Source organism: Pristiophorus japonicus, chromosome 3 (genome assembly GCF_044704955.1).
Source record: "Pristiophorus japonicus isolate sPriJap1 chromosome 3, sPriJap1.hap1, whole genome shotgun sequence".
Classification (NCBI taxonomy): domain Eukaryota; kingdom Metazoa; phylum Chordata; class Chondrichthyes; family Pristiophoridae; genus Pristiophorus; species Pristiophorus japonicus.
Window position 1 is genome coordinate 217,879,648 of NC_091979.1, and position 14,495 is coordinate 217,894,142.

Here is a 14,495-nt window from a genome sequence, read left to right on the forward strand (position 1 = left end):
CCCCCCCCCGGTAGGTTCCCCCGGCCCGCGTTCGGTCGGCTCTCTCCTCCTCCTCCCCCCGGCCCGCGTTCGGTCGGCTCCCTCCTCCTCCTCCCCCCGGCCCGTGTTCGGTTGGCTCCCTCCTCTCTTTTTCCCCCCCCCCCCCCCCCCCCCCCCCCCGTGTTCGGTCGGCTCTCTCCTCCCGCGTTCGGTTGGCTCCCTCGTTTTGTGAGGCTTGCTGCACCGCTGCACCATTCTTCCTGGCTGAAGCACTTTCACACGGGTAGGAAGATGGTTTATTTAATCTTTTCTTTGCTTATAAATGTTTATTCAGGTTGGATTTGGATTTATTGTAGAATTTAATGAGTTCCCTCCCCCCCCACCTCGTTCTGGACGCCTGATTTGTAACCTGCGCTTGATTTTTTAATGTGTAGTACAGGTTTTTTCAGTTCTACAAAAATCTTCACTTGCTCCATTCTACTTTAGTTTGGAGTACATTTTCACTGTGGAAACTTTCAAATCAGGCGTCAGTGGCCGGACACGTGCCCTTTTGAAGAAAAAATTCTGTTCCAAAGTAGAACTGTTCTACCTGACTAGAACTGCAGAAAAAAAAATGTGGAGAATTGCAAATTCTAAGATAGTCCGTTCTCCACCAGTTGCTCCTAAAAATCAGGCGCAAATCATGTGGAAACTTGGGTCCTATATGTGGAGAATTCCGATTTCTAAGATACTCCGTTCTACACCAGTTGCTCCTAAAAATCAGGAGCAAATCATGTGGAAACTTGGGGCCTAAGACTGGTTAAAGGTGGGATGTGCTGTTCCACAAGGGTCAGTGCTGGGACCACTGTTGCTCACCATTTACATAAATGATTTGGACTCGGGAATCAGAAATACAATTTCAAAATTTGCAGACGACACCAAATTGGGAGATGTAGTTAATACAAAGGAGGATTGCAACAAAATGCAGGCAAACATTAATAAACTTGCAGAATGGGTGTGTAATTGGCCAATGAACTTCAATATAGTTAAGTGTGAGGTGGTACATTTTGGTAGGAAGAATAGGGAGGTCACATCATCATCATAGGCAGTCCCTCAAAATTAAGGAAGACTTGCTTCCACTCTAAAAGTGAGTTCTCAGGTGGCTGTACAGTCCAATGTGGGAATTATAGTCTCCAACAGGTGGGGCAGACAGTGGTTGATGGAAAGGGGGGGTGGGGAGCCTGGTTTACCGCATGCTCCTTCCGCTGTCTGCGCTTGGTTTCTGCATGCTCTCGGCGACGAGACTCAAGGTGCTCAGTGCCCTCCCAGAAGCTCTTCCTCCACTTTGGGCGATCTTGGACCAGGGATTCCCAGGTGCCAGTGGGGATGTTACACTTTATCCACATACTCCTTGGAAAATAACTGTCTAAATGGGGTAGAGGAACAGGGGGATCTGGGGGTCCAGATACACAGATCACTAAAAGTCGTGACGTAGGTTAATAAGGCTGTTTTTTAAAAAAAAAGCAAACAAAGCATTGGGGTGTATTTCTAGAAGGATAGAACTGAAAAGCAGAAAAGGTACGTTAAATTTATATAGAACCTTGGTTAGACCATACTTGGAGTACTTTGAAAACTCTGACTCCATATTATAAAATGGATATAGAGGCACTGGATAGGGTCCAACATTTTTTTTTGTAACTGGAATGATACCAGAACTGAGAGGTTATGCTCATCAGGAACGATGAACAGGCTGGGCACTTTTCTGTAGAAGAGAGAATGCTGAGGGGTAACCTGATAGAGATCTTTAAAATTATGAAAATGTTTGACTGGGTAAACGTAGAGAAGATGCTTCAACTTGTGAGAGAGACCAGATTTATGGGCCATAAAGATAAGATAATCACTAATAAATCCAACAGGGAATTCGGGGGAAATTTCTTTACCCAAAGAGTGATTAGAATGTGGAACTCGCTACCACAAGGAATAGTTGAGACCAATAGTATAGATGCATTTAAGGAGATAAACACAGGAGAGAGAAAGGAATAGAAGAATATGTTGATGGGATTGGATGAAGAGGGGTGGGAGGAGGCTCATGTGGAGCATAAATGCCCGGCATGGACGAGTTGGGCCGAATGGCCTGTCTCTGTGCTGAAAATGCTATATAATACCAAGTATTTGCTGGAGCAGTCCAAAACGAATCGCACTGTCTTGATCTCTCTCCATGATCCAGTATGTCGGTTGTGCTTGGAATACTTTTCCACCTTTCCCGTAAAAGGTGCAATGGTCTCTGCCTCATTGTGAAAAGGCAATAAGGCAAAGACTATGCCATGCTTTAACAACTCAAGTGAATGGAGCCACTTAATTTCAGATTTCAAAAGCATCTATTTGCAACCATTAAAAGTATTGGAAGCTGGGTGTTATTGTCGATTTAGATACTGGAATTTTACCTGCAGATGGAAGGCTCCTCTGCTGGCTGTAAAGGATCAATGGGAAGTGGATTTGGTCTTGATCCACATCCTAGTGGGTTGGAGTGCTGAACTGCTCTTAATTTTGCCTGAAATGGCAATATCAGGCTACAAAATGGCTGGTGTGGGAAATGGAAGCATTTAACATTGATTTCTCAGGAGCGCCATTTATAATTTGGGAATTGGACACGTTATTCGGCAGATGGGACTGAGCTTTACTCTGTATCTAACCCGTGCTGTACCTACCCTGGGAGTGTTTGATGGGACAATGTAGAGAGAGCTTTACTCTGTATCTAACCCTTCCTGTACCTGCCCTGGGAGTGTTTGATACTGACGTTGCGTACTTGAAATGTAAAATGCTCCATTCCCAGCATTGGCTGCTCCGCTTTATGAACAGAAAGTTCACAATTGAAGAAAGTTTCTGACAGATTTGTTCTGAGGTTGCAGTATCACCAATGACCTGACATTGGCTCTATTGAGTAAGTTGAGATCTTGTGGCTGTAGTGTGGCCACCAGGCAATTAGCAGTGTTGGAACCCAGATATGAGATGAACTGAATGTTTACTTGCATGCTGCACAGTAGAACACTAGAATTATAGTAGTACCAGTTTAGTTATCCATGTACTTCCACTCCTATGTACCTACTGATGTTTCATTTGGGATTTTTCCCCTGTATTTTTTTTAAATGTTTACTCCATAGAGTCATAGAATCATGAACATTTACAGCATAGAAGGAGGCCATCGTGTCTGTGCTGGCTGATCCCAATTTCTAGCTCTTGGTCCGTAGGTTACTGAGCTTGATGTACAGATCCATGGGAGCTCTCGAGTACCTTGCCAATAAGCCAATTCTGAACTGCTTTCCCTCTCTCTCTGTCCCTCTCTCTCTCTCTCTCTCTCTCTCTTTCTCTCGTTTTATTTTTTCTTTCTCACTCACTCCTTCTCGTACGGAAACACACTTCCTTTTCCAGGAGGAATCACTGGATTCTTGCTGATTGCTTCCCCTCCCCCTCCCTAGCCTCAAGACATTGAGGCCAATTGCAGCACCCCTCATCATCATCCTAGGCAGTCCCTCGGAATCGAGAAAGACTTGTTTCCACTCTTAACATGAGATCTTTGGTGGCTGTACAGTCCAATACGAGAACCACAGCCTCTACCACAGGTGGGACAGATAGTCGTTGGGGGAAGAGGTGGGTGGGACTGGTTTGCTGCACGCTCTTTCCACTGTCTGCGCTTGATTTCTGCATGCTCTCAACGATGAGCGAGTTTCCTCCCGGATGCACTCCACTTAGGGTGGTCTTTGGCCAGGGACTCCCAGGTGTCAGTGGGGATGTTGCACTTTATCAGGGAGGCTTTGAGGGTGTCCTTGTAACATCTCCGCTGCCCACCTTTGGCTCATTTGCTGTGAAGGAGTTCTGATTAGAGTGTCTCATGTCTGGCATGCGAATTATGTGGCCTGCCCAACGGAGCTGATCAAGTGTGGTCAGTGCTTCAATGCTAGGGATGTTGGCTTGGACGAGGACGCTAACTTTCTCCCTCCCAGGGGATTTGTAGGATCTTGCAGAGACATAATTGGTGGTATTTCTCCAGCGACTGATAGTACTGTGCCAAGTGTTGCTGTGAGCCATAAGCAGGAGCTTGTGATATTTTTGTCATTAACCTTTGACTTATACCACCTTTGTTACACTCGGCTGCTACTGCCAAATAGTAAACATTTTTGGCAGCCTTTCACCTCTGATCATGGATTTAATTCCAGGCCAGAATAGAGATGAAAGTACCAGTATATGTTTCTATAGCAGGAAAGGGGTACTGAAGGAATGATCAGCCATGATCTTATTGAATGGCGGTGCAGGTTTGAAGGGCCGAATGGTCTACTCCTGCGCCTATGTTTCTATGTTTTCTATGTTTTTCTATGTTTTCTATGAAAAAAAAACATTCCCACCAGAAGTCAGGAAAACTGTGCAGAAAATTGAAACGGGAGAGTTTCTGAATGGAAAGCTGTAGCAAAACAAGACCTTTAATGTATAATGCAGTATAAGGTCACTTAAAATGCGAATGTTTCTTGAACAGGTTGCCGATTTAAGAAAGAAGCTGATCCTTCACCTTGACTCCATGGGTCAGTGGAATGATGATGTGTGCTGGACACTGCTGTAAGTACCTTACTGTAATAAATGTCATTGTGTTTTGTTTCCTTCAGCCAATCCCGCTCTCAGGATTTAGAGAGCACAGTTGAATGTACCCAGTGAGTTACAATTGTAAATAAAATTTAATGTACGGCACACGGGAAGAGAAAATGGTCAATAAACAAATGGTGCTGAAATAGCTAAAGAAGTTGCTGAAAGAGTACTGGGGTCCTTGTAGACTTGATGCATGTCAAACCAATGCCAAGCAGCAATCACCAAAGCAATAACATTGTTGAATTGGGTTCTCATTATAATTACAGATGGGGAAGGCCATTCAGTCCATCCATAAAGCCCCTCCTCCCATTACAACATTTATTTGGCTCTTAAATGATTCCAGAGTTTCTTTCTCCTATGCTTCATCCAGAAGCCCATTCATGTAATGATTACAGTAGTGTGCAGTACTCTGCAGATAAGAACCTCCTGATATCGGTTTGAAATTTGCCTTTTCCCTTTGAACCGGAAACCTCTTGACCTACTTTCACTATTTAACTTGAAGTCACTCTTAGAATTGTCCTTTTCCATACCCTTTTTTATCTTGTATATCTCGGTAAGATTACCTTCTTTCAAAGCTGCAAAACCCAACTTTCTCCAGTCTTTCTTCACAATTCAGACCTCAAACACTGGGGATCAGTCCTGCAGCTCTTCAATGCTTGAATGTCTTGCTTGTGTCTTGGTGTACAAAACTAGACACAAAGTACTCAAGGTGTTGTCTGGCTAGAGTACAATGTAGGTTCAGCATGACTTGTTCTCATGTGATTTGGCTTTAAATTCAGCAATTCATTTGCTTTGTTGGTTACTGCGCTGCATTGGTTTGATGCACTAAGTATCATTCTACTAAGACCCACAGTTCTTTCTTTACTCCTTCCTTAGTTATTTCAGCACCATTCATGGAGCATGTTTATTGCCCATTTTTGCATCCCATGTGCAGTACTCTGCACTTTTCTGCATTAAACGTTATTTGCAATTGTTCTTCCCGGATTTTGTCCAACTCCTATAATTTTTGAGCTGCCTCCACCAATTCTACAGTTCCTTCTACTTTGGTATCACCTGGAAATTCAGACCACTAGCCTTCTGAGTCCATGACATTGATGTAAATTAGAAACCGTGTTCCTCATCTTTCCTGAGCTGCAGTTGTGCATCACCTCACGACCAACTATATAACAGTATTGTCAGAGCCTTGGGAACAGGTGCCTGCTTTGTGGGCATGGGAGAGCTAAAAAGGAGCTGGAGTGAAAATGAAAAATAACCAATAAAAAAAGGAGACACATGCTCAAAAGGTGAAAATTCAACTGATTGAAATGGCATGTAATTGAGCGATACAGACCAGGATAGTCCCAGGTACAGTACCCAGCCTGTACTGAGTTAGCTGGAGCTACAGTTAGTCTCAGCACACCCTGGGCTATAAGGGGGAAGGGGGGGGGCGGTGAGTTAGTCAGGGTTCCGATTCCTTACCACTATCCAATAACGTCTGCTAGAAAATGCGTATATGCGAATGAGGACCGAATTGGGCATGTTGGTGATGTCAAATGGCCTCACTGTCTCGGCTCTCACATGAACAATGGTTACTGGGCAAGATAGTGGTGGGTGACTGATGTTCAAGCAAGAGTCAGAGCCTTGACCAGAGGATGGGAAGAAAATTGGCAGAAAAAGAAAGAGGGAGAGAAATGGTTTCAATGTGAGAGAACAGAAGTGCATCTTAGCACATGCACTGTGCTGCTGAAATAGGGATAGGCTCAGACTGCTGCTTCTTCCCCTTTGGTCACTGTTGCCTCTGCAACTCCGATTAACTATCAGGTTTTATGTATAGTGCTGGCAGTGCAGCATTTAAGGATGTGTAGATTCTAACTCTCTTGTTATGTTTGATTTTAGACAATACTTGCAAGAAGAAAGCAGAAACAAGAAAGGCCGATACTTGGATTCCTCCGAGTGGGTTCTCCGCAGCATGCAATCTCATGTAATTGCCAGCACCTTGTATTGTTATTTCACAATAGGCTGCCCCAAGGTTCAGTTGGTTATGGCACTATAGAACTGAGCCTTGCAGAGGTCCCAGATCCCAGGTTTGATTCCTTGTCTGTAGTGAGTTAGCTGACTTCGGCCACCACAGCAGTAAGAGCATCACACTTGGCCTCAATGCCCCATGGCTAGTAAAGGAAAATGTCAGCACTGGTTCCTGGCTCTGATCAATCGCCAGTGGCCTCTCCTGTGCACACCTGATGAGGACAAGAACTGGTGCTTCCTCTGGGTGAAAGGCCAGCTGAGACCCAATCTGTGGCCTGACACGTGAAGAAAGGCCACTTGGTTGAGGTACTGGGGGCTATTGGGTGCCTGTAGAACCATTGAGGTTTGTATGCAATACCAATTTAGGAATGACCCGCAGCCATATTTTGTGCTATTACCAGGCAATGGGTCCTGTTCTATGCATTGCTTTTTGTGGTTGTTAATTGGCCAGTCACAGGGTGCTTGTGTGTGTTGCAGTTAAAATCAATATAACAGCTATGTCAAACTTGCAGTTAAGTGGATAGCCTGAGTGTAAAACAGCATTTGTAAAAGAGGGAACAAAAACGGAAAATGTTGGAAATATGGAGCAGATAAACAGAAAAACTAGATGGCCATTTTGGATGCAGACCCTTGGCCTTTCTTTTTACAGATGCGCACAGATCTGCTGTCCATTTGCAGTATTGTCCATTGTTATTTCAAATTCCCACTATTCCCCAGATTTTTTCTTTGTACCCGCTGCACTCTGAAGCGAGGTTGGTGTAGATTTTCAACTTGCCGCCCGAGCAGAGAACTGGGATTCCGGATGGCCTCGCAATTATAGAAACTGACTGATTTTTGTCTCCATTGGTTTCAATAGACATTAAAATTGGCTGGTTTCTCGAAGGACCGGTAGATCGATCTGCAACGGCAATTTTACACTGAGGCAGCAATTGAAAATCTACCCCATCCTCAGCTCAAGTTTCGGCCTGAGTTGCTCCTATTTTTTTTGGAGCAACTAGTTTAGAATGGAGCATCTTAGAAATTACAATTCTCGGCATTTAGTTTGCTCCAGTTCTAGTGAGTTAGAATAGTTTCACTTTAGAACAGATTTTTTTTTCAAAAGGGGGCGTGTCCAGCCACTTATGCCTGTTTTGCAAGTTTAGGCGGCGAAAAGTTACTCCAAACTAACTTAGAGTGGAGTAAGTGTAGATTTTTGTACGCTCAGAAAAACCTTGCTTATAAATCAGGCGTAGGGAACGAGAGATAGTGAGGGTCAGGGAAGTTTACAAACATTAAACACTTCACTTTTACAAATAAAGAGCCATCATCAATAATAAATAAATAAATCAAAAAAATTTTAAATAAAATAATTTTAAAAAATCAATAAAAAATCAACAAATAAAAAATTAAGTTTCTACTCATCTACTGCAGCCCTCCAGTAGCATGCTTGAATGCTGGAACGCTCCTCGCCCCCCCCCCCCCAGTGTGTGTCTCTGTCTCTGTTAGTGTTTCTGACAGCGAGGGGGGTTGTGCAGGGAGGAAGGGGGAGGAGGTTGGGAGGGGAAGGAAGGAGGAGGGAGGGTGGGAGAGGGAGGGAGGGTGGGAGAAGAGGGGGGATGGAGAAGGGGAGAAGGGGAGAGGGGGAGTCCCGAGTCCCGATCTTCGCTCGGACAATCCATTCGGCCAAGGCTAGGGCCGGCGTGCTTTGGGCCCCTCCCACGCAGCCTGGGGGCGAAGAGCTACTGCACATGTGCGCATACTCTAGCGCACATGTGCAGAGGTCCCGGCACTTGTCAGCGCCAGGACCTGGCTCCGCCCCGACCCCTTGTGCTGCAGCAGACTGAGCACGAAGACGTCCTGAGGAGCTCGCAGAATCACAAGGTAAGTTTTCGGCGCTCTTTTTATTCCAGAAAGTTGCCGCACCTTAGGGAGGTGCGCCGATTTTACAGAGGGCGGAAACTTGGGCCCCCTGTTTCCAGCGTGACTCTCCGAATGCCCACTTTACAGTGCTTTGTTTTGATAACATCACAGAGATCCTGGTAGCAGGCAAGGCGTGTAGTGACAGCTGGTGATGTCCAAGTCTTCAACGCCTGTAATTAGTAGATCAAATCCGCAGCACACAGAAGCAATTTTGTTTAAGTGCTGATGAGATGGAAGTCTTCCACAACAAGTAGGAATAATAGAGCAAAGGTGAAGGAAAACTGAAATAAAACAGTCAAAAAATAAAAGCAGGAAATGAACTTTCAGACCATGTTTTTAAAAAAGAACTCATTTGCCTTCTTTCTGTTCTGACAGGAAGTCCCACAGCAGACAAATGGAAGTGATTGTGGGGTGTTTGTGTGTAAATATGCTGATTACATTGCGAGAGATGAGCAGATTACCTTTACCCAGGTAGGGAATTATTAATCTGTTCTGACAAAGGGTCACAGACCTGAAACATTAACTCTGTTTCTCTCTACAGATGCTGCCTGACCTGCTGAGATTTTCAGCATTTTCTGTTTTTATTTCAGATTTCAGCATCCGCAGTATTTTACTTTTGTAGTAGGGACTTATTAATGTTATTTTGTGTTTATCAAGGTGAATGGTATTTGTGTTGGAAAACAGAATATTTCCTACTTTGGCTTCTCATTGCCCAAGTAGGATATCGCAAGGCTCGGTGCATAGTAGAGCTCTCTCCATTCACAACAGCGACCCTCAACCTTAACCCCAATCCCCACTGCACCTGGGAGACATTTCTCCGTTTCGCATACCAGTCATCCTGTGATCTCCTACAGGCCAATGACCCAAAACTACCTAAAGTTTAACACAAATTAGCACGAAAATGGCAAACTAGTCAAAGAAGCCATAAGACTGGCTGGTGTTTGAATTGGAAATGTTAGTCATGCAACAATGCATAATCTTCTGAAGCTGGGGTAAGGCACATTAATAAAGCATAGAAAGCTTTATATTTTCTCTAACCCAAGCTTGTTACCTGCCGTGGGAATGTTTGATGGGATAGTGTAGAGGGAGCTTTACTCTGTATCTAATCCATGTTGTACCTGCCCTGGGAGTGTTTGATGGGACAGTGTAGAGGGGGTTTTACTCTGTATCTAACCCATGCTGTAACTGCCCTGGGAGTGTTTGATGGGACAGTGTAGAGGGGGTTTTACTCTGTATCTAACCTGTCCTGTACCTGATCTGGGGATGTTTGATCTTTGCCAAATGTGGAAAAGGATACAAAATAAGTATAAATTTTTACCAAAAGGGTATTTGTAAAGTAATGCGTAAATGTAAACTATATTTGTTTTTACCTGAATGAAAAACAGAAAATGCTGGAAATACACAGCAAAGTTGCTCATCATCTGAAAAGAGAAGACAGTTTAATGTGCCTGTTATCAGCACTCACCTGAAATGTTGACCTGTTTTTACTCTTTACAGATACTGATTGACCTACTGTGAATTTCCAGCATTATTACAGTTTTTCTTTTTTGAAACATCGCCGCCTTTAGCAAAACCTGAACAAGAAATTCACTGACCATTTATTTTGCACAAAATTTACAAAAATGAGCACAATACACTGATAAACACAATTAAAGAGCATCTTGATATTGTGTGTTAACAAAACAAAGGTAAATATATACAAATGGTATTGCCAGGCTTTACGTAGTTCGGCTTCTCAAATTCTGCTGCCCTCAAAAGTTTGTCACCATCCTCCACCTGTTTCACGATGACATGCAAGCCGTGATCCTGACCAACGGATCCATCACAGATCCAATCCACGTGCAGACCGGGGTCAAGCAAGGCTGTGTCATTGCACCAACGCTCTTCTCGATCTTCCTTGCTGCAATGCTCCATCTTACCCTCAGTAAGCTCCCCGCTGGTGTGAAGCTAATCAACAGAACAACCAGGAAATTGTTCAACATCCGTCGCCTCCAATCCAGATCCAAGGTCGTCCCAACCTCTGTCATTGAATTACATTATGCAGACGATGCTTGCGTTTGCGCACACTTGGAGGTCGAACTCCAAACCATCATCAACATCTTCACTGAAGCATAGGAGAGTATTGACCTTACATTAAACATATGTATGACAAAGGTTTTCTACCAACCTACTGCTGCCACACAGTACAGCCCACTCCTCCCCGATTGTCATGATCCATGACGAAGCCTTGGACAACGTAGACAACTTTCCATAGCTTGGGAGCCTACTGTCAACAAGGGCAGATATAGGGTGTTCGTTTTCCACTCTCCTTGATTCATAGAACTCTGGAATTACAGGAAGGACTCCACTTAACGCAAAGTTTAGGCTTAAACCCAACTGTTAGTTTATTACACAAAAAACAACTAAAAATTACAGAACAAGACTTCTTAGAAATTAATCGAAGACATACAATCACCCATCCAGCCAGTTGCTGCTGTTGTCGATTGTAGGCTTGTGGAGCTAGGGAAGGAGTTGGGTCCCCGCTGCTGCTTTTGCTCATTGTTTCTTTGACCTGCTGTACTGAGGTATTTCTTCGACCTGTTGTTCCTCTCTGATGTTTCTCTCCGATGTTCTCCTTCTCATTCCGAGCTGTTGGTCTCTGCTCTTGCATATCTTTCCATTTGATGAATACATCTCCTGCTGGGCTGCTTTTCAGTTAATGCGCCTGGATGAGTCTTGATGGCTGTGATGATGGGTCTGGATCTGTTTGGATGGCCACAATTTGCACACACAATCGACAGGGTAAAAGATAACTCCTTATCTTTTGTGCCCCGTTATCCAAAAATGCATTCCTTGTGGGATCCTTTGTTGTCCTGGGTTTTCGCAGACTTGTAGTCTCCATAGAGAACTGGTTTTACCCCTCCGGCCAATTTATTCAGGGGCTCCTCTGCTTGATTGTATCAAACCCTTTGTCTTGATGGTTAATCGGGTCTCGCTCCTGACCGCAGAAATTGCATTAATCAGTTATGAGTCACCACCTGCCCCAGGTTGGCGCTCTTTTCTCCCGCCCAACATTCCCAAAGGTTTCTTTTAAACCATTTTACCCCATGGCCTCTTGCTGTGCCTCAATCGTGAAAATGTGTAACTTTACACAGACGTCGATGACTAAGTCTAACACCGCCTTCAGTATGTCAGTGCAGCCTTCGGTCGCCTGAGTAAGAGAGTGTTTGATATTAGGATCTCAAACCCAGCACCGAGCTCATGATCTACAGAGCAGAATGCTTCAGAGACATGGACTATGTACAGCAGGCACCTCAAAGCATTGGAGAAGTACCCCCAGCGCTGCCTCCGCAAGATCCTGCAAATCTATTAGCAGGATGGGCGCACCAACGTCAGTGTTCTTGTTCAGGCCAGCATCGAAGCGTTGACCACACTCGATCAGCTCCGATGGACGAGCCATATCGTCCGCATGCCCGATACTAGACTCCCAAAACAAGCGCTCTACTCAGAGCTCCGACACAGCAAGCGTGTCCCAGGTGGGCAGAGGAAATGCTTCAAGGACACCCTCAAAGCTTCCTTGAAAAAGTGCAACATCCTCACTGACACCTGGGAGTCACTGGCCCAAGGCCTCTCAAAGTAGAGGAGAAGCATCTGGGAAGGTTTCGAACACCTCGAGTCTCTTCGCCAGGAGCACGCAAAAGCCAAGCACAAACAGCGGAAGGAGCGCACGACAACCCAAGCACCTCACTCACCTGCCCCTTCAACCACCACCTGTCTCATCTGTGACAGAGACTGTAGATCCCACATTGGTCTCATCAGTAACCTGAGAACTCATATTAATGTAGAAGCAAGTCAGCCTCGTCTCCGAGGGACTGCCCAAGAAGAAGAATTTACAGGAAAGTTGGCTTGGAAGAGCTTGATTGATCAAAATCTGAATTAAAAAGTAGAAAATACTGGAAAAGCACAGGCAGTCTGTCAGCATCTGAAAGAGAAAAGGTGTATTAATATTTGAAGTGTAACACTTTTTATTGAGTTCTAATGATTGACCTGGAGAAATTTCTGTTTGATGATTAGTTCACTTATGTGTCCCTGGTCATTTCATCATAGTCAGGATAGCCTTGGGCACTAATTCTGACAGTAGGATTTCAGAAAAATGTTAGTGAGTGTATTGGTGGGTACTGGTCTGTCACTCAATAACACTGGGGTACAGTACTGGTGGGCACAGATGGGTCACTAACACTAGGGTACAGTACTGGTGGGTACAGGTCTGTCGATGTATAACACGGGCATCATCATAGGCAGTCCCTCGAAATCGAGGGAGACTTGCTTCCACTCCAAAAGTGAGTTCGCAGGTGACTGAACTGTCCAATATGGGAATTACAGTCTCTGTCGCAGGTGGGACAGACAGTCGTTAGAGGAAAGGGTGGGCGGGGAGTCTCGTTTGCCGCATGCTCCTTCTGCCTGCGCTTGTTTTCTGTATGCTCTAGGCAACGAGACTTAAAGTGCTCAGCGCCCTCCCGGATGCTCTTCCACTGCTTAGACTTGGGAATCCCAGGTGTCAGTGGGGATGTTGCACTTTATCAAGGAGGCTTTGAGGGTGTCCTTGAAATGTTTCCTGTGCCCACCTGAGGCTTACTTGCCATGTAGGAGTTCAGAGTAGAGCGCTTGTTTTGGGAGTCTCATGTCGGGCATACGAATAGTGTGGCCTGCCCAACGGAGCTGGTCGAGTGTGGTCAGTGCTTCGATGTTGGGCACAGTACTGGTGAGTACAGGTCTGTTACTGTATAACACTGGGGGACAGTACTGGTGGTATAGTTCTGTCACTGTATAACACTGGGATACAGTACTGTTGGGTACAGGTTTGTCACTGGTGTTGGGAGCAATTTAAGGTTTGGAATTAAATGTATTGTACAAGTAGCATATTGCACAGCATTAAAGTGTTTAGGCTTAAATATGATGTTTATTTTCTATATTGGTAACTGTTGAGTTAGCCCTGGCACACTAGTGGGTTCCATCGCCAATAGGTTATTCTGGTATTTTGGTCTCTTCCAGCATGACATTCCCTACTTCAGAATGAAAATGGTTTGGGAGATTCTCCACAAGAAGTTACTGTGATGTCTGGCTCTTGACAGAGGCATTATTAAGGATGAGGAAGTAATGCCCTAAGTCTATCTGTGCTGGCCTTTGCATGGACAGAAGTGTGCTAAACACTGCACTCTGACTGAAGCCTGCATCTCCCACCAGAAATCTGAATGAGGATGGAACCAGGTGCTAATTGCCATTGTCCTCACCCACTCCTCATTGAGGCTTTGTGAATATTTGAAGATTTGGCAGTTAACGAGAGTAAGTTAACTTGGTATAAACTGAACATCCAGCTCAACTGTCACTGTTTGACAAGCCAAAGCGACGTCATTACTGACGTCTGGGCAATTGTGTGCTCCACTACTGCATCTAACAGCAATGAGACCTCCAGAAAAGTGGCTTCTTGTCATCCTGCACTTCCAAAACAATGTATAGTTTGTGATGCCAGCAACTTTATTCAGACAATGAAAGACATTTCCTTTCCTGGGACATCTGGAGCGAGTGTTGCTGGTTAAGGATTGGCTGGTGTATTGTCATTGTGGCAACACACTACCCCCCCATCACCCCCACTTTGGACACACTACACTTTTCCAATGTGTTGAGTGCTGAAATCTATATTTATGACTTCATTTAATAAAGTTCGTTTGTTTTCATGTTCTGATCTTGTGTTAATGTCATTGAGTTTGGAGTGTTAGATCTATGGTTCACCATCAATGAGCAGGAGTCGGTAACAAACTACTTTCGTTGATACTGTAAGTAACTTGTGTCTGCAAATGTGGAATCTCGCACATGGGAGCAGCAATGCAGCTTCAGATGCTTGGTTTTTTTGTATTGTCTAAATTAGTTCACGTCAGCAAATTTTTGAGGGTCTCAATCTCAGTGTCTAACTGAATTCAGGGCCACTCTCAGGAATGATGCAACAGAGTGATGGGATGTGG

The 14,495-nt window shown here is 44.6% G+C and overlaps 1 protein-coding gene across 1 annotated transcript in view; it reads left to right on the top strand.

Moving 5' to 3' along the window:
- The window catches only part of senp2 (SUMO specific peptidase 2), a 143,961-nt gene extending 129,751 nt beyond the window's left edge, over positions 1–14,210 (top strand). The window contains 4 exon segments of the mRNA XM_070873889.1: positions 4,487–4,566; positions 6,469–6,553; positions 8,872–8,967; positions 13,528–14,210. Of these exon segments, the coding sequence (XP_070729990.1) occupies positions 4,487–4,566; positions 6,469–6,553; positions 8,872–8,967; positions 13,528–13,590 (324 nt within the window). The 3' untranslated portion in view covers positions 13,591–14,210.
- The last annotated feature ends 285 nt before the right edge of the window (positions 14,211–14,495 follow it).